The sequence below is a fragment of the Salvelinus namaycush genome, chromosome 14, assembly GCF_016432855.1.
Source record: "Salvelinus namaycush isolate Seneca chromosome 14, SaNama_1.0, whole genome shotgun sequence".
Taxonomy (NCBI): domain Eukaryota; kingdom Metazoa; phylum Chordata; class Actinopteri; order Salmoniformes; family Salmonidae; genus Salvelinus; species Salvelinus namaycush.
The window spans coordinates 9,472,947-9,497,550 of NC_052320.1; the positions used below are offsets into that span (position 1 = coordinate 9,472,947).

The window sequence follows — 24,604 nt, forward strand, 5'->3', positions numbered from 1 at the left end:
GGTTGACAAACGGATAAACAAACAAGTAGCGTCTTTTCTTTCTTGAAATACTGTACTTTTATTGTAGGCTACAATACATTTGTACGTTTTATCAAAGAATGGCAACACATTTTTGGGGGAGGAGCTATAACGTTTCTAAACCATTTATTTCATATCAGAGGATCACTGGATAGAGTGTGATGTGATGTTCTACATTTTGGCAGGATTATGAAAGCTACTATTCATACTCAAAGTAGAACACCACTTTCATTGGGTTCTTTCACATGTACATTTAACAACAAAAAAATCTTCAGCCACATAAAAATCCCACCAAGTATCATATCTCCTACAACAATTCAGCTGAGCCATAATAGACCACATCACATTTGTTTTATTTTCCCAAAGGTTGATGTAGCACAATCTGCATCTGGCTCCAACACATGCATGGGGTGGGTGAATGTTGTCACGGCCTCTTGGAACAGTGGATTTTGAGTCTGTAATAAATAAATATTTTTTTTTAGGAAAAAACACTTTTCAACCTAGCAACCCATCAACATAGTTTTTGTCCTTCAAAGGGTCAGCATGTCTCCCAAAACTTTGAATCACACTCGTGCTGCCTTTTTCTACTTTTGACTGTGTTTTTGGATGGTGTATATTATAATTGTCCCTTTCTCTCTTTTCTTATACTCACGTCTTCCCACCAGATATTTTCCTTATCCTTCAGGAACCTTCTACGCTCCCGCTGGTAGAACACTTCTAACATCAGCCGGTAGATTATTATCACGATCACACCCAGTAAAACGATTCCTACCACTGCCTTCCCCATGTTTATAATCCATGGGTCAATCCCTCCTTTCAGGAATTGAGGAAGACACCACAAGACAAGAGACAAAATAGACACGATTTATTACCAAGGGGTGTTGCTTAGGATTGGCTTCAGATAATATACGGAAGTTCTCTATGGGGAAAATAAAGTTATTCTATAATTTACAGTTTGGCAATATAAAACTTACTTGGAGTATCTGTGTAGTAGACAAAGATGTCACCAGTATTTATGATGAGTTCCACATTAAAACGTACAGTATCATCCTGACAGGTGAATGATTGAGTCCCATTGATGCGGATAGGCTTGGCAGAGCCACAGGGATGGTGACACATGTTTTTGGCTGACTCATGTAACATGCAAGCAACACAGGCCCTAAAACACGCACAAAGGAAACAAAATTATTTAGTCCGTCGTACTCAAATATACAGTATATAGCAACCAACTAATAGTAATAGTGTGGAAACAAAACTGTAGCTGAAGTAATACGTTGCTCCTGTTGAAATGATCATGGACTAATATTTGGAAGATAAAATGTCCTGTATGGCTCTATTGGTAAGAGTGCCAAGGTTGTGGGGTCAATTCCCTCTGGGATTACATACAAGTTGCTTTGGATAAAAGCATCTGCTATGTGGCATATATAGTACATCAGGTTTATCTCACCGGTATGTGTCACATGGTGCCAGAGGCTTGGTGCAGTGGCTGCCAAAGAAACCAGGGTGACAATGGCATTCATTACATTCACATTGTCCTCGGTGAGAGCAGATTCCATCGTTACTGGTCTGGCACTGATCTGTGAGGGTAGAGCATTCACATGCAGGGCCTGTGTAGTTATGGAAACACCCACAGTTACCACAGTCACACCTCCCATTACCTGCAGAACAGACATATACACGGACAGAACACATACAGGGGCGTTAATAATCTCAATACAGACTGTACTAAAAACCCTCTCCAGCTCTTTCGAGCCGGATAGGATAATAATTTTCAGCATATTAAACTGAAGTGGTTGAGAAGAAAAAGCAGTGAAACCAGGTGATAAACACATTCTAAAGGACATTTTAAACACCCCCATTCTAAACCTAACTTCCCCTTACCGCCACAGATCATGTTGTTGTGACGGTTGCAGCTAATGTTGTCACACTGGCAGTGTTGGCCCCTGTGTTGGCCCCAGCAGATACATTGGCCACACACACAGCTCCCACGGCCGCTGCACAGTGGTGTGCCTGTGCTGTTTGTCTGTGCAGGTGAACACAGGGCCTCTACGGCCAGACTGGTGTCTTTGTTCGGCTGTGTTTCACACTCACAACGCTGACCTGTGTATCCTGAATCACAGCTGTAAAACAACCAAGGTCAAGTAGAGAGGAGATTCAGCAACTCTTGGAGGACAATGGAATTAAATAAAAAAGCTTCTTTACTGTTAAAAATAGACGCATTTCAGCTTTTGGCCTTCACACAGTGATTCTATAAGTCAAATGTATTCTCAAAGCCCTTTTTACATCAGCAGTTGTCACAAAGACCTTTGCAGTAACCCGGCCTAGACCCAAAGATCAAGGTTATTGGTTTCAACAAAGCACTGATGTCTGCACCACATCAATTTCAACCAACATACAGCAGCAAGATGATGAAATGTCACTCTTCAATACACAACTTGATGCTGAAGATAGTGAAAATCAACATGGCTGTAAGTTGAGTGCCACTACCTACCTACAGATACCACAGTGGAATGTTCCATTGCCATGACACTGGGATGACTGTTCCTCGGAGTCCTGACAGTCACAGTCACACAGCGTCTCCACGGTAACCCTCAGCTCTTCATTGATACCCTGCACTTTGATGATGAAAGACTCTGTCTTGGACAGACAGCTCGAGCTGGTCACAGTAACTGTGAAATTGACCTATACAGTAGAATGATAAATAGAAAAGCAGTTTTTTATTTGTCTGGTTATCGGTCCCCTGGGTCACCACATGCTGTACCACATTTTTGTTAACTGTAGTGGATGACTAAGTGCAAACCTAGAATTATATCTTGGCTTTTCTGAGTCAGTGTATTGGCAGTGCTTTTTGAGTATACAGTTCACCGGGCATTATTAGAGGACGTTGCTACTGCCACAGTATTTAACCTGCCAGTTGCTTTACCTGTTGATTGATTCTGACATCACTGCACTCCCCTCTGTCCTGCCCCTGAGCTAGCCTGTCATCACCACAGTGGGAGCTGTAGGAGACCCCCAGGCCTGGTGGGACGTCACGGTGCTCCAGGACGATGTAGGACGATAGGTTCTGAGAAGGACATCAGTGGAGGAGGTCATCATGAACCTTTCAGTACAACTGAAATGCCATAGTTGGGTTTGTGCAGTAGGTATAAATAGACTCACGTTGAAGGCCTCAGAGATGAGCTCAACAACGTTGCTGGAGTCATCCTCCAGGAGGCCCACCACCGACTGGGGGATCATCTCACTGAGTGCCTGGGATGGGGGTTCAGAAAAGGAGTTTGAGGGTCATGTTCATTAGGGCACACCGTAACCAAAAGTTTTAGACATTGGCTAAGGGAGCTAACTCAAGTCTTCAGTAACTGAATTCCTTACCTCATAGTTTTGAATGTGCTGGTCTGTCACTGCAAAGATCAGCCTGATGTTATTGGCTGATAGGACCTGAGATAGGTGTCCAACTGAGGGATAGTCCTAAAATACATTTGTGTGGAGGTTGGTTTGTGAGAAGAGATAGCTTCCTAGGGACGGACATAGGGTTCACTCACATAAACGGTGTCCTTATTATAGAGCCCATTGCTATTCAGGTGGCATTTCCCGTCGTTAGGATGGTAGATCCCAGCAAGCTTCCCATCACCTGCCAGGTGGAAGGTATCGTCTGAAGTGTAGACCAGGATACGAGTTACATTACCCCAGCCAATGTCATCCTACAGACGGGTTGGGTGGAGGGTTTTAAACTACATATACAGTACATACAATATTACAGTATATAGAAACAATGACTTAGATATTGTGCTGACTAGGATTGACGGGCCGGCCCCAGGAGGTAAGGGTAGGAAACACATCCGCCACGCTGATCCTCAACAAGGGGGCCCCTCAGGGGTGCGTGCTCAGTCCCCTCCTGTACTCCCTGTTCACTCATGACTGCACGGCCAGGCACAACTCCAACACCATCATTAAGTTTGCTGATGACACAACAGTGGTAGGCCTGATCACCGACAATGATGAGACAGCTTATAGGGAGGACCGTGTGGTAGGGACCGTGTGGTGCAAGGACAACAACAACCTCTCCCTCAACGTGATCAAGACTAAGGAGATGATCGTGGACTACAGGAAAAGGAGGACGGGGCTGTAGTGGAGCAGGTTGCGAGCTTCAAGTTCCTTGGCGTCCACATCACCAACAAACTAAAATGGTCCAATCACACCAAGACAGTCGTGAAGAGGGCACGACAAAACATATTCCCCCTCAGGAGACTGAAAAGATTTGGCATGGGTCCTCAGATCCTCAAAAGGTTTTTACAGCTGCACCATCGAGAGCATCCTGACGGGTTGCATCACTGCCTGGTATGGCAACTGCTCGGCCTCCGACCGCAAGGCACTACAGAGGGTAGAGCGTATGGCCCAGTACATCACCGGGGCCAAGCTTCCTGCCATCCAGGACCTCTATACCAGGTGGTGTCAGAGGAAGGCCCTAAAAATTGTGAAAGACTCCTGCCACCCTAGTCAGATTGTTCTCTTTGCTACCGCACGGCGAGCTGTACCGCTTCTACCCCCAAGCCATAAGACTCCTGAACAGCTAATCAAATGGCTACCCAGACTATTTGCACCCCCCCCCCCCCATACGTCGCTGCTACTGTCTGTTATTATCTATGCATAGCCACTTTAATAACCCTATGTACATTATGCATGTACATAATTACCACAATTACCTCGACTAACCGGTGCCCCCGCACATTGACTCTGTAACGGTACCCCCTGTATATAGCCCCGCTATTGTTATTTACTGCTGCTCTTTAATTACTTGTTTTTCTTATCTCTTACTTTTTAAAAAAGTTTTTCTTAAAACTGCATTGTTGGTTAAGGTCTTGTAAGTAAGCATTTCACTGTAAGGTCTACTACACCTGTTGTATTCGGCGCATGTGACAAATAAAATTCGATTTTATTTTATTTGACTTTATGTACAGTATGCTGTTCTATGTGATGAGATATACTTAGGCCAGGCCAGTGCATAAAGGCTCAATGAAGCTTCTTATTTGCTGTTCTTTTCCACGGTTTTCTCTCTCACTCTATTTTCAAAATACAGTTCTGGGTTCTATTGAAACACCAGTCAACCATTTGTTCTTACCTGACAGACAGCCACCTGCATGATGGCGTCAAAGCCTGACTCTGGGCCGTCTAGGTTACTGGAGATGCTCTGCTTGCTCACCTAAATGCGTGACACAGAACAGGAAATTAATAAAGGACTGACATGGCAATACCTTGAACCAATGGCGCAGGACAGAAGAAGAAGAAGGAAAACAAGACAAAAAGAAGAAGAATAAGACTGGAGTTAGAAGTGATGTTCTACAAGGAATTCAAAGTCGTAAATAACTCTGCTGGCTCACCTTCCTCTCAAACTCTTCAACGTCCTCAGTGAGCTTCAGTACATGTTTGAAGCTGAAGGCAGGCTGGCAGGGGCCCTTGTACCCCTCTTTGCATGGGTTGGCCAGTTTGGCCTCCACTGTACTGACGTAGGGGTCCACCACCTTATCCACAAAGGAACCAAAGCCTGAGGGGGATAGAGAAACACTATGAGGGCTAGAGTTTTGACCCCAAGTGTGAACCTCATCCCCAGGATAGACTGCTGCAGCCGGATGATGGATGAGATTAGCCTGAACCTGACAGGGATTGTCAACAGGTTCCGATCGGATCAGGCATGAACTTTCAGTTCAAATCATCACGGTAAAGTGGGCAAACTTTTCTCTGCATGAACTGGTTGAGTTGGGCTGATGGGTGAATTGTATGCTCTGTTCAAGGGTCATATAATCTTACAGGTTGATGTAAAGTGATGGAGCTGAGATGCACAGACACAAGAAGTTTGAGAGCAACACCTTCCATAGCCCCATAATGGCTGGACAGTGACACTCACCTATCCTGACAGCACTGGTGATGTTCTTCATGGCAGTGACCACCTCCAGTCCCAGGTTCCTAACATTCTCCAGGTCATCTTTCATGGAGAAAGACAGGTCCATCAGGTAGTACAGGTCTATGGGATAACCCTCTGCACGCCTGAACCTCACCTCAAATGACTGGGGCATGCCTGGGATTTAAACAGAAGAGGGTAATAAGAGGAAAAGTGATGAGAATAATTGATTTATTCAACCATCAAATGTGCATGTGATTGATCAAAGGAGCATTGATCAAACATAACATATTTTGTACTTACTTAGGCCTTGGGCTATCAACAATCACTATCATATTGCATGAGATAGTAATATTAGTCTAAGATAAGATATACTTGCAAAGTAAAATGTCCTCTGATTTCCCTATAATAATCAGTGAACCAATCAGTGGGGACAATGTGTAGAAGTTTAAATCCTCACCAGAACTGGTTGTTCTCTTGTTGTAATGACCTCATTTCAACCTGTTTTGTCCGCTGTCTACAGTCTTTACCGACTCAGGTGTGTGTGTGTGTGTGTGTGTGTGTGTGTGTGTGTGTGTGCGTGCGTGCGTGCGTGCGTGCGTGCGTGCGTGCGTGCGTGCGTGCGTGCGTGCGTGCGTGCGTGTGTGTGTGTCTGCGTGTCTGCGTGTGTGCCTGCGTGTGTGTGAGTCCTCAGTCCCAACACTCTTAGGATTTTTTTTTTGCTATCTAGAACCAAAAAGAGTTCTTCAGCTGTCCCCATAGCAGAACCCTTTGAAGAACCCCTTTTGGTTCCAGGTAGAACCTATTTGGGTTCCTTGTATAAACCTTTCCATGGAGGGTTCTACATGGTACCTAAAATAGTTCTACCTGTAACCAAAAAGGGTTCTCCTATGGGAACAGCCGCAGAACCATTTTGGAAACCTTTTTTCTAAGAGTGTACCGACTCTAAGAGTGTGCCTTCCCGGCTTCCGTGCGTCCATCCGTGTAAATCCTAAGGCCTCACCGACTCTTAGCTTAAGGTGGAGGTTCTGTGGCTCTAGCTGGACCACGGTCCCCATTGGCTCCTCTGCCCTGCTACGTATTGCAGGCTGGGGGTTCAGGACCTGTCCGTCAGAGCAGTGTCTCTTTCTCAGAGCCTCCTCCCTGTCACAGCGACGCTCGTTTGGCTCCCCTTGCGCCAGGAAACCCTGCAGGTCAGAGATCAACAGAACACAACTTTGACAGACGGCTTGAAAGTTTCTGCTTGAATAGAGAGGGGTGTAAAGGATCTGTGGACTAATATGAATATTGTTGATACATACTGTATATAAGTATGTTATTGCTATGGAGGTTTGTTTTGAGTGTAACCCACACCAAAGTAATTCAAAGCCTGGTAGAATGTTCTCAACAAATGTAAAAAACAATAACAGATTGAGATACCTTCTGTTTACACCAGGCACAGCCAAGGCTTCTCAGACACTCAGTGCAGGTGGGCTTAGACAGGCATCTTCCATCCAGGCCTAGAGAGCATACACACATGGACACAGAGGCATGCAGTCTGTCTGTGAAAAACACACCCTTTCAGAGGATGGGTTCTTCATTAGCTATGTGCATCGCCACTTACCCATAGATCCTCTCTGCTCAGTGAAGTATATCAGAAGAACCACCACAGTCAGCCACACCTTTCTCATTGTCTGCCCACAGAGAGAGAGAGAGAGAGAGAGAGAGAGAGACATTTTATTGTTTATTATCTATTTCACTTGCTTTGGCAATGTAAAAATATGTTTCCTATGCCAACAAAGCCCATTAAATTGAAATTGAATTGAAAAAGAGACAGAGAGACAGAGACAGAGCGAGAGAGCGAGAGAAAATGGTAACACACTAAACAACAACGCGAAGAGTTATCTAAAATCTTTTTGGCTCAATAACAAAGAACAAAAACATATACATATACATGATCAAATACAAATATTAGAATCAACTATTAAAGACAACCAGAACCCACTGGATTCTCCAATTACATTGAATGAACTACAGGACAAAATACAAACCCTCCAACCCTAAACGGGTTGTGGTGTTGATGGTATCCTTAATGAAATAATGAAATAAACATACCACAAATTCCAATTGGCTATACTTAAACTTTTTAACATCATCCTCAACTCTGGCATCTTCCCCAATATTTGGAACCAAGGACTGATCACCCCAATCCACAAAACTGGAGACATTTTTGCAAATGTATAAAAAAATAATATATATACCATATTTACACAAGTATTCAGACCAATTGTTATGAGACTCGAAATTGAGCTCAGGTGCATCCTGTTTCCAATGATCATCCTTGAGATGTTTCTACAACTTGATAAGAGGCCACCTGTGGTAAATTCAATCGATTGGACATGATTTGGAAAGGCACACAGCTGTCTATATAAGGTCCCACAGTTGACAGTGCATGTCAGAGCAAAAACCAATCAATGAGGTCGAAGGAATTGTCCATAGAGCTCTGAGACAGGATTGTGTCGAGGCACAGATCTGGTGAAGGGTACCAAAACATTTCTGTAGCATTGAAGGTCCCCAAGAACACAGTGGCCTCCATCATTCTTAAATGGAAGAAGTTTGGAATCACCAAGACTCTTCCTGAGCAATCGGGGAGAAGGGCATTGGTCAGGGAACCTGATGGTCACTCTGACAGAGCTCCAGAGTTCCTCTGTGGAGATGGGAGAACCTTCCAGAAGGACAACCATCTCTGCAGCACTCCACCAATCAGGCCTTTATGGTAGAGTGGCCAGATGGAAGCCACTCTTCAGTAAAAAAAAACATGACAGCCCGCTTGGAGTTTGACAAACGGCACCTAAAGGACTCTCAGACCATTTGTTTTGTTTATCTATTTATGTATGGAAATGTTTAAAATATCTTCCGAATGCACTGTACTTCCCTCAGATTACACAGAGTCACAAAGAATTCGAAAACAAATCCAAATTTGATAAACTCCCATATCTACTAGGTGAAAGACCACAGTGTGCAATCACAGCAGCAAGATTTGTGACCTGTTTCCACAAGGAAAGGGCAACCAGTGAAGAACAAACACTATTGTAAATACAACCCATATTTATGTTTATTTATTTTACCCTTTGTACGTTAACTATTTGCACACCGTTACAACACTGTAAATAATCCATAATATGACATTTGAAATGTCTTTATTCTTTTGGATCTTGTGTGTGTAATGTTTACTGTTCATTTTGTATGTATTATATATTTCACTTGCTTTGGCAATGTAAACATATGTTTCCCATGTCAATAAAGCCCCTTGAATTGAATTGAGAGAGAGAGACCGACAGAGAGAGACAGAGAGAGCGAGACAGAGAGAGAGGTAGAGATAGAGCGAGAGAGAGGGGTAGAGAGAGAGAGCGAGGTGTTGCCTCCAACAGTTCCACACTCTTGTTATTGTAGTTTCAGTTCCTCTTCACAGAGACAGGGTCACCACACTGTTTCAGATGAGTGATCAATGCTACTCAGCATGAGATGCATTAATGTTGATGTTTAATGTACTTTTTCAAAAGATATACACTTTTCAAAAATATATGAAAACAGTCCCAAAGACACTCTTAAGTGTTAGCAATATATATATACAAAGCAGCCAGTTATATTGTTTCCTACTTCTAACCAACACGATTTGACCAGTGAGCACAAGTTTTCTTCAGCTAAGAACAATTGAAAAGTTTGACAGACATGTTACAATCACATACCTGAGAGCTTCTGAGCAGGCCCATTAGTATGACAGGTCTGTCACCTGCTCTTGAGGTTTCATGAGTTCGATGATAAAGAGTTGGGTTACAGTAGTGTCCTTGTGACTTTTAGTCGGCTGGATTCGGACTTGAGTTGCACTTTAAGTTGTAAAAATGGTTGACAAACCTGGATGGCACCAACACATCCACTTCTCTGTCTCTCAGTTCTGGAATGTCCTTCTGCAAGACAGGCTGGGGACATCAGGGACGTCCCAAGTGAAGTGAACATTGAGGCCGGGTCCGTACAACAGAGTACATCCTAAAGGTAATGAATGTAAAGATACAGTAACAAGGTAACAGTAGAAGTAGGAGGGAGAAGGAATCCTGAGGTTAGGTTGTCTGTCTGATGGAGAGGTCCCTCTTTGACAAGTTTGGGTGAGATGTGAGAACACATGCAACTTTGGGTGGGTCCCTCCTTTGCATATCATCACGTTTAGCTTCTGAATGCTGAGTGAGTTCTCTATTTTGCAAGGCGGCCACCAGCCAATACTCCACATAAAACATTGAACCTCTTTTTTAAGATTATGCTCTGATTCTAATGTCATTATATTGCACTATTGTTTTATTGGAGAGGAAAAGCATTAAAATACTGTAAACCATGGATAAATAAATCACAAGAGTCAAAATAGTAACATGTGTTTAATTCTTGACGAAAGGCAAAACTGTCTCCCAGTGCAGGGCAGCCCACCGAGTTAACTGATTGAGACGTGAAGACAGAGTGCGTGAGGAAAAATTGTTGAGAAGACCAAGGAGATCAGAAAGGAAACAACAGGCACAAAATAATGTAACTCTGGTTCAGATGATTAATTAATCCAGAAACATACATGTAAAACACACATATTTGAAACAAAAATAAATTACTCTTCTTCCTCTTCTTCTCCCTCCTCCTCCTCTTCCCCCTATTCTTCTTCCTCCTCTACCTCTTCTTTGTGCTTCTTCATCAGTGGTGCAGGCATCGACACCCTCTTCTTGATCACATGTTCCATGTGGGCATGCTCAGATGTGTCCAGACTGATGTTGTATTTAGCCAAGATCTTCATGATTGGCCTCAGCTTCAGCCACCACGATGTCTTGGGGATGCGGTGCCTGGACATGACAGCAGAGGGGGGTAGAGGGATGTTAAAGGGAATCTTCACCACCTTTTTACCTTTTATTCATTACATACCATTATGTCTACATACATAATGTGAAAACAGCGATGTAGTCAGAAAGAGAAGAAGGAATGTTCCTTTTCAAAACAGATATTAGCTGAGGGATATGCACTCACAATATCCACTTGAACTGTGGATCAGTATGAACAGTGTGTTAAAGTATGACTCAATTAATGTTGAGGAGAGTGAGCAACAGTCAGCAAATGCCACTCTCGTGTTTTAGCGTCATAGTGCCTTGAGTTTGTAAGAAGAAATCTCTGCGGATGAAAGGATCTTACTCGAAGTCTGTCTGTTCATTAAGCTCAGCCAACGGCTGGAAGGTCAGTGCTCTCTTCCTCATGCCCAGCACACAGGCAGAGTCTGGGGTGTTAGCGAAGATACGACCTGGAGGAGAGAGAAGGCAGGGTGACAGATGGAGTCATATAGCGTTATACTCAATGAGACAAACTAACAACTGGTATCAGCAGGTAAAAACTAGACTCTTAGAAGAAAAGGTTCTATCTAGAACCTAAAACAGTTATTTGGCTGTCCCCAGGGTAGAACCCTTTGAAGAACCCTTTTTGGTTCCAGGTAGAACTCTTTTTGGTTCCACGTAGAACCTTCTGTGAAAATAGTTTTACATGGAACCAAAAAGGGTTCTATCTAGAACCTAAAACAGTTATTCGGCAGTCCCCATTGTAGAACCCTTTGAATAACCCTTTTAGGTTCCAGGTAGAACCCTTTTGGGTTCCATGTAAAACCCTTTTCACAGAGGGTTCTACATTGAACCCTAAATAGTTCAACCTGGAACCAAAAAGGGTTCTCCTATGAGGACAGCCGAAGAACCAAAACTATGTGTATTTGGGTGCAGCAATATGCCTCTCATTCCTTTATCTCAGTATCTTTTCATGGTGACACCCCACAGCCTGTCTTACCATGTCTGTACACCTCCTTGAGTTTCTCTGTGAGCCACAGAACAGCCTTGGAGCCCATCTTTGTACCAAAGTTCCTGTCGAAAGGTGTCGGGGTTCCACCCTGGGGAGAGGGAATAGGACAAAGGTGGGGGGGAAAAGAGAGGGGAGGAAAGAAGGGAGAGTTAGAGGGGGAGAGGAGAGGACAGGGGAGGGGAGAGTTAAAGGGGGAGAGGGGAGAGTGGAGGACAAGGGGGGAGAGTTAGATGGGGAGAGAGGGAGGGGGGAGAGTGGAGTACAGGGGAGTGGAGAGTTAGAGGGGGAGAGTTAGAGGGGGAGAGGGGAGAGTAGAGGGGGAGAGGGGAGAGTGGAGGACAAGGGGGAGAGTTAGATGGGGAGAGAGGGAGAGGGGAGAGTGGAGTACAGGGGAGTGGAGAGTTAGAGGGGGAGAGGGGAGAGTTAGAGGGGGAGAGGGGAGAGTAGAGGACAGGGGGGGAGAATTAGATGGGGAGAGAGGGAGAGGGGAGAGTGGAGTACAGGGGAGTGGAGAGTTAGGGGGGGAGAGGGGAGAGTTAGAGGGGGAGAGGGGAGAGTAGAGGACAGGGGAGGGGAGAGTTAGAGGGGGAGAGGGGAGAGTAGAGGGGGAGAGGGGAGAGTTAGAGGGGGAGAGGGGAGAGGGGAGAGTAGAGGACAGGGGAGGGGAGAGTTAGAGGGGGAGAGGGGAGAGTTAGAGGGGGAGAGGGGAGAGTTAGAGGGGGAGAGGGGAGAGTAGAGGACAGGGGAGGGGAGAGTTAGAGGGGGAGAGGGGAGAGTGGAGTACAGGGGAGTGGAGAGTTAGAGGGGGAGAGTAGAGGACAGGGGAGGGGAGAGTTAGAGGGGGAGAGGGGAGAGTAGACGGGAGAGGGGAGAGTAGACAGGGGAAGAGAGAGTTAGAGGGGGAGAGGGGAGAGTAGAGGACAGGGGAGGGGAGAGTTAGAGGGGGAGAGGGGAGAGTAGAGGACAGGGGAGGGGAGAGTTAGAGGGGGAGAGTAGAGGACAGGGGAGGGGAGAGTTAGAGGGGGAGAGGGGAGAGTAGAGGACAGGGGAGGGGAGAGTTGAGGACAGGGGAGGGGAGAGTTAGAGGGGGAGAGTAGAGGACAGGGGAGGGGAGAGTTAGAGGGGGAGAGGGGAGAGTAGAGGACAGGGGAGGGGAGAGTTAGAGGGGGAGAGGGGAGAGTAGAGGACAGGGGAGGGGAGAGTAGAGGACAGGGGAGGGGAGAGTAGAGGACAGGGGAGGGGAGAGTTGAGGTTGGATTACTCAACTAAAGTCTATGCACTTCATGTTCTGGTTGAGCTTTATAAGTAATAAGGGAAAATTGGAATGGGAATTTCAGATTACTTTCTCAACTGGATTACTTGAAATGGAATTAACCCCAATTAGGAGCACTCTTGTAATTAATTGAAACTGGTTACATCCTAAATGGCACATATTTCCTACATAGAGCACTTCTTTGAACACAGCCCTGGTCAAAAGTAGTGCACTATAAAGGGAATAGGGTGCCATTTGTGAGCAGACTGTTAACTGACCTGTTGCATGTGTCCCAGGATGTTCTTGCGGCAGTCGAAGACACCCTTGCCCTCCTCAGAGTAGAGGGCGAAGATGAAGTCTGTAGTGTAGTTGGCATTGCAGTTCTCATTCCTGAGACAGAGGAAAACATGAATATACTGTATATATGAATATACTGTATATTTACAGTTGAATTGGCATGGTATTGCAGTTCTCATTCCTGAGACAGAGGAAAACATGAATATACCGTCTATTTACAGCTGAATTGGCATGGCATTGCAGTTCTCATTCCTGACCACAAAGAGGAAACAGCACGAGCACTGACTCTGCTGATAGATGCTTTATTGAGGAATTATTTGCTTCCTATAACCAGGTTTCCATCTAAGCATTAAAGGGGGTTAAGACTATTCTACTAAGGACTCTGGTAGGAAACACATGACTGTCCTGGATGAAAGATGGCTATGGAGGCGGGGCTGACACTCTAGGGTTTTCTCGTTTGGGCAAAGAGATGGTGGGATCTTTTTGTGTCTGTAAAATCTATTATGTGTGAAATAGAGGTGGAAACGCCTTTATGCGCAAATATTCATATAATAACCATTATACTGAAGTAAAGTTGGGGTCACTGATATACAGTTGAAGTCGGAAGTTTACATACACTTAGGTTTTCAACCACTCCACAAATGTCTTGTTAACAAACTATAGTTTTGGCAAGTCGGTTAGGACATCTACTTTGTGCATGACACAAGTCAGTTATCCAACAATTGTTTACAGAAAGAGTATTTCACTTATAATTCACTGTATCACAATTCCAGTGGGTCAGAAGTTTACATACACTAAGTTGACTGTGCCTTTAAACAGCTTGGAAAATTCCAGAAAATGATGTCATGGCTTTAGAAGCTTCTGATAGGCTAATTGACATAATTTGAGTCAATTGGAGGTGTACCTGTGGATGCATTTCAAGGTCTACCTTCAAACTCAGTGCCTCTGCTTGACATCATGGAAAAATCAAAAGAAATCAGCCAAAACCTCAGAAAAGAATTGTAGACCTCCACAAGTCTGGTTCATCCTTGGGAGCAATTTCCAAATGCCTGAAGGTACCACAGTCATCTGTACAAACAATAGTACGCAAGTATAAATACCATGGGACCACGCAGCCGTCATACCGCTCAGGTAGCAGACGCATTCTGTTTCCTAGAGATGAACGTAATTTGGTGCGAAAAGTGCAAATCAATCCCAGAACAGCAAAGGACCTTGTGAAGATGCTGGAGGAAACAGGTACAAAAGTATCTACATCCACAGTAAAACGAGTCACATATCGACATAACCTGAAAGGCCGCCTAACAAGGAAGAAGCCACTGCTCCCAAAACCGCCATAAAAAAGCCAGACTACAGTTTGCAACTGCACATGGGGACAAAGATCGTACTTTTGGAGAAATGTCCTCTGGTCTGATGAAACAAAAATAGAACTGTTTGGCCATAATGACTATCGTTATGTTTGGAGGAAAAAGGGGGAGGCTTGCAAGCCGAAAAACACCATCCAGACCATGAAGGCCGGGGGTGGCAGCGTCATGTTGTGGGGGTGCTTTGCTGCAGGAGGGACTGGTGCACTTCACAAAATAGATGGCATCATGAGGGAGGAAAATTATGTGGATATATTGAAGCAACATCTCAAGACATCAGTCAGGAAGTTAAAGCTTGTTCGCAAATGGGTCTTCCAAATGGACAATGACCCCAAGCATACTTCCAAAGTTGTGGCAAAATGGCTTAAGGACAACAAAGTCAAGGTATTGGAGTGGCCATCACAAAGCCCTGACCTCAATCCCATGGAAAATTTGTGGGCAGACCTGAAAAAGTGTGTGCGAGCAAGGAGTCCTACAAACCTGACTCAGTTACACTAGCTCTGTCAGGAGGAATGGGCCAAAATTCACCCAACTTATTGTGGGAAGCTTATGGAAGACTACCCGAAACGTTTGACCCAAGTTAAACAATTTAAAGGCAATGCTACCAAATACTAATTGAGTGTATGTAATCTTCTGACCCACTGGGAATGTGATGAAAGAAATAAAAGCTGAAATAAATCATTCTCTCGACTATTATTCTGACATTTCACATTTAAAAAAAGTGGTGATCCTAACTGACCTAAGACAGGGAATTTTTACTAGGATTAAATGTCAGGAATTGTGAAAAACTGAGTTTAAATGTATTTGGCTAAGGTGTATGTAAACCTCCGACTTCAACTGTATTGTGTGGTCCTCCCACTACGATTGGGGAAAGCATACAGTTTATTAGGCTACATATTAAATACATTGTGATGAACTTCACAGGGTGGTGAAAGTGCACATGATGAGCTTGATGGTCCTTTCCAATAAATATATAATATTCTGGTGACATGATGATCGATGCTTGGCTGCAGTTTGACAAATAAAATGAATCTAGCTCTTATCCCTAATAATCTCATCATGTACAGTAGGCTAGCCTATATTTGCGGGCTGTTGGCTAGAGCGCATTTGCAACCAGAGTGGGCACATTTGCTATATAACACAACCGTTTTTGAGACAACCATTTGTAGAGTTGAAAATGCAATGGAATCCCATTTAACTTTTTATGGGCCCACTAAGGAAATCACTCTGGATAAGAGCATCTGTTAAATGCCAAAAATGTAACATGTAAATGAGAGGGACAGAAACAGGGAGAGGGTAAGAGGGAGAGAGTTTTGGAAAAGTACAAGTATGGCAGATTGAGATCTAGATGAATGAATAAATAAATGAATGAATAAATGGATGACTGAATAAATAAATAAATGAGTGCTTCAATGAAACCCACCTGAGAATCAAACCTCTCTTCACGTCTGTCTTCATCTTCTGCACGAGATGCTCTACGTTCATCTGTAAACCGAAGCCAGTCAGTCAGGACACATTTATGTAAGGTATACTTTTATATAGAGGAAACCTCTAAACATTCCTATCATGTATACTTTTATATATAGGAATCCTATAAACATTTATATAATGTATACTTAGTCCCCTCCTGTACTCCCTGTTCGCTCACGACTATGTGGCCAATCACGACTCCAACACCATCAATAAATTTGCTGACGACACTACGGTGGTACTGTAGGCCTGATCACCGACAACGATAAGACAGCCTATTGGGAGGAGGCCAGGACCTGGCAGTGTGGTGGAAGGACAACAACCTCTCCCTCAACGTGAGCAAGACAAAGGAGATGATCGTGGACTACAGGAAAAGGAGGGTCGAACTCCCCCATTCACATTGACAGGGCTGTAGCAGAGCGGGTCGAGAGTTTCAAGTTCCTTGGTGTCCACATCACCAACAAACTATCATGGTCCAAGAAAGTCGTGAAGAGCGAATGACAATGCCTTTTGCCCCTCAGGAGACTGAAAAGATTTGGCATGGGTCCTCAAATGCTCAAAAAGTTATACACCTGCACCATTGAGAGCATCCTGACCGGTTGCATCACTGCCTGGTGTGGCAACTGCTCGGCATCCGACCATAAGGCGCTACAGAGGGTAGTGCGTACGGCCAAGTACATCACTGGGGCCAAGCTTCCTGCCATCCAGGACCTATATACTAGACTGTGTCAGAGGAAGGCCCAAAACAAAGACTCCAGTCACCCAAGTCATAGACTGTTCTCTCTGCTACCGCACGGCAAGCGGTACTGGAGCGCCAAGTCTAGGTTTCAAAGGCTCCTTAACAGCTTCTACCCCCAAGCCATTAGACTGCTGAACAATTCATCAAATGGCCACCCGGACAATTTGTATTGATACCCACGCCCCCATTGTTTTTACACTGCTGCTACTCTCTGTTTATTATCTATGCATAGTCACTTTACCCCAACCTACATGTACAAATTACCTTGACTAACCTGTACCCCCGTACATTGACTCGGTACCGGTACCCCCTGTATATAGCCTCATGATAGTTATTTTATTGTGTGACTTTTAATTGAATCTAATTTTTTTACTTAAGTTTATTTAATAAATCTTTTCTTAACTCTATTTTCTTAACTGCATTGTTGGTTCAGGGCTTGTAAATAAGCATTTCACGGTAAGGTCTACTACACCTGTTGTATTCAGTGCATGTGACAAATACAATTTTATTTTATTTTATTTTGATTTAGAGGAAACCTACAAATATTTATATAATGTTTACTTTTATATAGAGGAAAGCTTTAAACATTCATGTCATGTTTACTTTCATATAGAGGCCAGTTTCTATCGTCAATAATTATATATAGGAAAACCATAACATGTTGGTTTCCCAGACATAGATTAAGCCTTAGAAATCATGTTCAATGAATATTTATTGACAGTGCTCACATGAAGAAATACTACATTTTACACTATAGAATACTACAGTACTTACTATAGAATGATATAGTAAACTGTAGTATACTGTAGAATACTATACTACATGCCAGTGGAGGCTGCTGAGGGGAGGACAGTTCATAACAATGTCAGGAAAGGCACAAATGGAATGACATCAAACACATGGAAACCATATGTTTGATGTATTTGATACCGTTCCACTGATTCCGCTCCAGCCATTACCACGAGCCCGTCCTCCCCAATTAAGGCGCTGACAACATAACATAGGTACAGCAGATCCCCTTATGGGACACCTGTATGGGACACCTTTAAATGTTGCTTTAGAGGCAATGCAATTCAGTACTCATCTCTAAAGCAAAAGCAATTTAGGTCATAAGAGTCCATATTAACAAAGGAAATGGAAGGACTAACAGTACAGTTAGATAGCAATAAGAACTGTACCATAGAGGCTCAGAATAAGTTAATAGGAAAAATAAAAATAAATGGAGGAACTTATTCAAGAAAGATCCAGCGTAATATATTATAAAAATAAAGTGAACTGGATTGAATATGGGGAAAAATGCACCAAATCATTTTTTAATCTTCAAATTAGAAATGCTACCAAAAATAATTTACTGAAACTTGTTACAGTCACCGATGATTCGCCAAACAATGTTTTGAAAGAGGAAGTAAAGTACTTTAAGCATATGTTTTTGTTTCAGTATCCTCCATCTCCACTAACCGAAGATAATTGTATGGATTTTTTTTGTATTAATAATGTAAAATTAAAAGCTGTACAGAAAGACTCATGTGAAGGAAAAATTACAGAAGAGGAACTTCTAGATGCAATTAGGGAAAGGGAAAGGGGGACACCTAGTCAGTTGTACAACTGAATGCCTTCAACTGAAATGTGTCTTCCCGCATTTAAAGACCAAAATTGGTTAAAGAAAATTGTGATAAATAAAAAAATATACCAGTTTAATTTAAGGACCAAAAAATTGGCAGCTGTGCCATATAGATTGCAAAATAGTTGGGAAGAGATTTTCGATGTACTGATTCCATGGCACATGGTTTCTGAACTGATATGCAAAATGACGCCGGATTCAAAACTTAGTATTGTTCAATTTAAATTATTATACAAAATTCTTGCAACCAATAGAATGTTATATATACAGGGGATACAACCTTCCCAGCTCTGCAGATTTTGCTGCAAAGAGACATAGTCATTAGATCATTTATTTTGGTACTGTTCATATGTAGCTTGTTTTTGGTCACAGGTCCAGGAATGGCTGAATAATTGCAACATTTGCCTGGAGCTAACTCTGCAGACAGCAATACTGGGTAATTTGAAAAGTCATAGTCAATCAATCAATAATATAATAATAATACTTTTAGCAAAATATTGTATCTTTGATTTACATTCTGTAGAAGCTATGAGAATAGAAAGGTTCAGAACTTTTGTGAAGTATCACAGCACAGTTGGAAGATATATGGCAAAAACAGGTGTGCAAAGCTGTCATCAAGGCAAAGGGTGGCTACTTTGAAGAATCTAAAATATATTTTGATTTGTTTAACACTTTTTTTGGTTACTACATGATTCCATATGTGTTATTTCATAGTTTTGATCTCTTCACTATTATTCTACAATGTAGAAAATAGTACAAATAAAGAAAAACCCTGGAATGAGTAGGTGTGTCTAAACTTTTTCCTTCGATCATTTGTAGTACTTACTATATAATGTTGTAGTATACTGTAGAATATTATAGAAATACTAAAGTATTATATGCAAAAAAAACACTGTAGTAAATACTACAGTAATGTCCGCAAAAACCCAACACTTTTTTAAACTATAGTAAATACTACAGTATTTAATTTGTATATACCCTGCAAATTCCCCTCCCCCATATAGCAATCTGTGTCACGCATAAGTGAGAAACCTACATGGCAAGTATAGACCATATATTGTGTTCCTACAAGTTATAGAAAAGAGCAGAAGCTCTGAACCATTTGTTCAGACCCCAGCCCTGGGGTCCAAAGATTTTCACAAGCTGGCATACTGTGGTGTTGTTTATGTACACTGTGTCTAAAGCTCTCAATGCCATCGGAGAGCGAGAGCGCGAGAGAGAGAGAGCGCGAGAGAGAGCGAGAGAGAGAGAGATGGAGAGAGAGAGAGAGAGAGAGAGACAGAGAGAGTGTATCTCACCTCGAGGTCCCTGATTCCAAACTTGTCCTCATAGATGTATGCAGCATCAGCCCCAGCAGCCAGACCTGCCATGGTAGCCAAGTAACCACAGTACCCTCCCATGGTCTCAACGATGAACACACGACGCTTGGTGCCTGCTGCTGACTGCTTGATCCTGTCACAGGTCTGTTAAAGGGGAATCAGGAATCAAGAGAGGGAAGAAGCGAAAGTGAGGGTAGCGAGGATAGGGGCATAGTGATGATTAATATGTTGACAGTTAAAGCACATATTAAATTGCTTCAGTTGAAGACAGACATTACATACATTTTAAGCAGGTCTCACAGGTGTTACAGAATGTGATAGTTATGGTTTGGACTGTGGCATTGAGTTGGGTGATGTGATGTGTGACTCACATCATAGGAAAATGTTTTGCAATGGAGAATTGAACATTTATTTTCTTACGGGACAAGTTCAGGTACAGCAGCACCTCACAGTTTCAAAACATTTTCTCCCTACTGAACACAAACCAGATGTTGGTGGTGTTATGGGGATGGTGTTGCTGTATAACAGTACTGACCAAGATGATGGTGCTGATGTATTACAGTACTGACCTAGGTGATGGTGTTGATGTATTACAGTACTGACCTAGGTGATGGTGTTGATGTATTACAGAACTGACCTAGGTGATGGTGTTGATGTATTACAGTACTGACCTAGGTGATGGTGTTGATGTATTACAGTACTGACCTAGGTGATGGTGTTGATGTATTACAGTACTGACCTAGGTGATGGTGTTGATGTATTACAGAACTGACCTAGGTGATGGTGTTGATGTATTACAGTACTGACCTAGGTGATGGTGTTGATGTATTACGGTACTGACCTAGGTGATGGTGTTGATGTATTACGGTACTGACCTAGGTGATGGTGTTGATGTATTACAGTACTGACCTAGGTGATGGTGTTGATGTATTCCAGTACTGACCTAGGTGATGGTGTTGATGTATTACAGTACTGACCTAGGTGATGGTGTTGATGTATTACAGTACTGACCTAGGTGATGGTGTTGATGTATTACGGTACTGACCTAGGTGATGGTGTTGGTGTATTACAGTACTGACCTAGGTGATGGTGTTGATGTATTATGGTACTGACCTAGGTGATGGTGTTGATGTATTCCAGTACTGACCTAGGTGATGGTGTTGATGTATTACGGTACTGACCTAGGTGATGGTGTTGGTGTATTACAGTACTGACCTAGGTGATGGTGTTGATGTATTATGGTACTGACCTAGGTGATGGTGTTGATGTATTCCAGTACTGACCTAGGTGATGGTGTTGATGTATTACAGTACTGACCTAGGTGATGGTGTTGATGTATTATGGTACTGACCTAGGTGATGGTGTTGATGTATTCCAGTACTGACCAAGATGATGGTGCTGATGTATTCCAGTACTGACCTAGGTGATGGTGTTGATGTATTCCAGTACTGACCTAGGTGATGGTGTTGATGTATTACAGTACTGACCTAGGTGATGGTGTTGATGTATTATGGTACTGACCTAGGTGATGGTGTTGATGTATTCCAGTACTGACCTAGGTGATGGTGTTGATGTATTCCAGTACTGACCTAGGTGATGGTGTTGATGTATTACGGTACTGACCTAGGTGATGGTGTTGATGTATTATGGTACTGACCTAGGTGATGAAGAAGTTAATAGTGTTGATGTATTACGGTACTGACCGAGGTGATGGTGTTGAGGGCGGTGTCAGCTCCAATGCTGAAGTCGGAGCCGGGTACGTTGTTGGAGACAGTGGCGGGGATGACCACCATGGGAATGCACAGCTCCTCATACTTCTCCCTGGCTGTCACCAGCTCCAGACCACCCATAAACGCCTGGCGAGGGGACAGGAGGAGAGGGGAGAGTCTAGACCTGATGTTTACGAAGCATGTTACAAATATGATTCGATTTTGAGAGAAAGGTGAGAGGAGGGGAAGCGCAGCAGTGGGGACACTACTGAGGTACCGGGCTTATTTGTCTTTTGTGGTTTTGTGGTTAGACATTACATTTACACCTTAGTAATTTATCAAATTCAATTTAATGTTCTGAAGTAGGTAAGACAACCACATATCAAAGAAGACATGCATGTGATGGGGTAGTCTTCAGAATCTTACCTCAAACCCTCCAATTATTACCAGAGAGTGGATATTGAACTTAGCAATAGTCAAGCTGATTTCCTCAATGTACTTAGAAGGCAGGACTCTTCAAATAAAGAAACAGACATCAGTTATTGTGTGAAACATCAGTGATATACAGTACTCACAAGCAGGGGAAGGGTTTATATTTTTTAATCTCTGCTCAAAAAATATTTGTACGTTTTTACATAAATCCTGGATTGCTGATGCTATGTATTGGCCAATGAGAGGCTTTGAAGCCAACGGTCGGCCATATTGTCCCTCCCCGGTAGGAGCAGTCCTCCATAGGAATGAATGGGATTCTACAGTATATAGAGAAATAGTAATGGTGTCTTTTTGTAGGCACTAACTCCAACACAGTTCATTGGACAAAGCCTATGAGAAAATTGAATGACGTTTTTGGATAAACGGCGGAAAATAAGGTCTGTGGTAAACACAGGCTTAGGAGATCTTATATGTTTTGTTCAATGAGATAATCTTTATCAGCTAACGTCACTTTTTGGGAATTATGGGGAATTTACACTACCAGTAAAAAGTGTTAAACAAATCAAAATATATTTTATATTTGAGATTCTTCAAATAGCCACCCTTTGCCTTGGTGACAGCGTTGCACAGATTTCTCTCAACCAGCTTCATGAGGTAGTCACCTGGAATGCATTTCAATTAACAGATGTGCCTTCTTAAAAGTTAATTTGTGGAATTTTATTCCGTCTTAATGTGTTTGAGTCAATCAGTTGTGTTGTGACAAGGTAGGGGTGGTATACAGAAGATAGCCCTATTTGGTAAAAGACCAAGTCCATATTATGGCAAGAAGAGCTCAAATAAGCAAAGAGAAACGACAATCCATCATTACTTTAAGACATGAAGGTCAGTCAATCTGGAAAATTTCAAGAACTTTGAAAGTTTCTTCAAGTGCAGTAGCAAAAAACATCAAGCGCTATGATGAAACTGGCTCTCATGAGGACCGCCACAGGAATGGAAGACCAGGAGTTACCTCTGCTGCAGAGGAAGTTCATTGGAGTTACCATCCTTAGAAATTGAAGCCCAAATAAATGCTTCAGAGTTCAAGTAACAGACACATCTCAACATCAACTGTTCAGAGGAGACTGCGTGAATCAGGCCTTCATGGTCGAATTGCAGCAAAGAAACCACCACTAAAGGACACCAATAAGAAGAAGAGACTTGCTGGGCCAAGAAACACGGACATTAGACCGGTGGAAACTTGTTCTTTGGTCTGGAGTCCAAATTGGAGATTTTTGGTTCCAACCGTGTCTTTGTGAGACGTAGTGTGGATGAACGAATGATCTCCACATGTGTATTTCCCACCGTAAAGCATGGAGGAGGAGGTGTTATGGTGGGTGGGTGCTTTGCTGGTGACACTCTATGATTTATTTATAATTCAAGGCACACTTAACCAGCATAGCTACCACAGCATTCTGCAGCGATACGCCATCCCATCTGGTTTGGGCTTAGTGGGACTATCATTTGTTTTTCAACAGGACAATGACCCATCACACCTCCAGGCTGTGTAAGGGCTATTTTACCAAGAAGGAGAGTGATAGAGTGCTGCATCAGATGACCTGGCCTCCACAATCCCCCAACCTCAACCAAATCGAGATGGTTTGGGATTGTCACGTTCCTGACCTGTTTTCTGTTAGTTTTGTATGTGTTAGTTGGTCAGGACGTGAGTTTGGGTGGGCAGTCTATGTTTTCTGTTTCTATGTTGGTTTAAAGGGTGACCTAATATGGCTCTCAATTAGAGGCAGGTGTTTTTCATTTCCTCTGATTGAGAGTCATATTAAGGTAGGTGTTTTCACACTGTTTGTTTGTGGGTGGTTGTTTCCTGTGTCAGTGTTTGTTGCACCATACGGGACTGTCTAGGTTTGTTTGTACGTTCGTTCTTTTATGTAGTCAGTTTTCCTGTTCATGCGTTCTTTGTGTTTAATGTAAGTTCGTAGTCCAGGTCTGTCTACTCCGTTTGTTGTTTTGTTAGTTTATAGTGAAGTTCGTGTTTTCGTCTTTTCTTTAAATAAATCATGTCAACTCAAGACGCTGCATTTTGGTTTAATCCCTGCTCCTCCTCTTCGGATGAAGAGGAAGAGGAGAACCGTTACAGAACCACCCACCAATCCAGAACCAAGCAGCGCAAGTTTGAGCAGCGGCCAAGAAATCAGGACTCATGGACTTGGGAGGAAGTATTGGAGGGAAAAGGACACTGGGCTCACATTGGGGAATATCGCCGCGCTCGTGAGGAGATGGAGGCAGCGAGAGCCCAAGAGCGGTGGTATGAGGAGGCAGCAAGGAGACGTGGCTGGAAGCCCGAGAAGAGACCCCAAAAATTTCTTGGGGGGGGGCTAAGAGGTAGTGGGCCGAGGGCAGGTAGGAAACCTGCGCCCACTTCCCAGGCTTACCGTGGAGAGCGGGAGTACGGGCAGACATCGTGTTACGCAGTAGAGCGCATGGTGTCTCCTGTACGTGTGCATAGCCCGGTGCGGGTTATTCCACCTCCCCGCACTGGTAGGGCTAGATTGGGCATTGAGCCAGGTGTCATGAGGCCGGCTCAACGCGTCTGGTCTCCAGTGCGTCTCCTCGGGCCGGCTTACATGGCATCAGCCTTACGCATGGTGTCCCCGG

The 24,604-nt window shown here is 43.4% G+C and overlaps 2 protein-coding genes across 3 annotated transcripts in view; both read right to left on the reverse strand.

Moving 5' to 3' along the window:
• Positions 1-61: 61 nt before the first annotated feature.
• On the reverse strand, positions 62-7,576 carry LOC120058818 (integrin beta-7-like). Its single transcript, XM_039007550.1, has 16 exons — positions 7,515-7,576; positions 7,331-7,410; positions 6,915-7,098; positions 5,918-6,088; positions 5,394-5,557; positions 5,135-5,215; positions 3,558-3,716; positions 3,388-3,483; positions 3,178-3,267; positions 2,942-3,082; positions 2,510-2,700; positions 1,900-2,138; positions 1,466-1,676; positions 993-1,177; positions 671-831; positions 62-473 (listed from the first exon to the last, which is right to left on the reverse strand). The coding sequence occupies exons 1-16, from the start codon at positions 7,516-7,518 to the stop codon at positions 360-362; spliced, it is 2,271 nt and encodes a 756-aa protein (XP_038863478.1). The 5' UTR covers positions 7,519-7,576; the 3' UTR covers positions 62-359.
• A 2,728-nt stretch (positions 7,577-10,304) lies between these two features.
• Positions 10,305-24,604, reverse strand: part of LOC120059103 (ATP-dependent 6-phosphofructokinase, muscle type-like) — a 29,212-nt gene continuing 14,912 nt past the window's right edge. For both annotated transcript variants that reach the window (XM_039007911.1, XM_039007912.1), the window contains 8 exons: positions 21,950-22,037; positions 21,518-21,670; positions 19,794-19,958; positions 16,089-16,150; positions 13,286-13,397; positions 11,744-11,843; positions 11,108-11,213; positions 10,305-10,764 (listed from right to left, as the gene is read on the reverse strand). In XM_039007911.1, coding sequence (XP_038863839.1) covers positions 10,578-10,764; positions 11,108-11,213; positions 11,744-11,843; positions 13,286-13,397; positions 16,089-16,150; positions 19,794-19,958; positions 21,518-21,670; positions 21,950-22,037 — 973 coding nt within the window. In that variant the 3' untranslated portion in view covers positions 10,305-10,577. The remainder of the gene's footprint in view (positions 10,765-11,107; positions 11,214-11,743; positions 11,844-13,285; positions 13,398-16,088; positions 16,151-19,793; positions 19,959-21,517; positions 21,671-21,949; positions 22,038-24,604) is intronic.

What these genes read in the sequence shown, in the direction of transcription:
- LOC120058818 (XM_039007550.1), bottom strand. An exon ending in TCATCTCTGAGGCCTTCAAC is followed by an intron (nt 3,083 to 3,177) that starts GTGAGTCTATTT and finishes TGTCCTTCTCAG; the next exon opens with AACCTATCGTCCTACATCGT. An exon ending in TTCCACTGTGGTATCTGTAG is followed by an intron (nt 2,139 to 2,509) that starts GTAGGTAGTGGC and finishes GTTGTTTTACAG; the next exon opens with CTGTGATTCAGGATACACAG.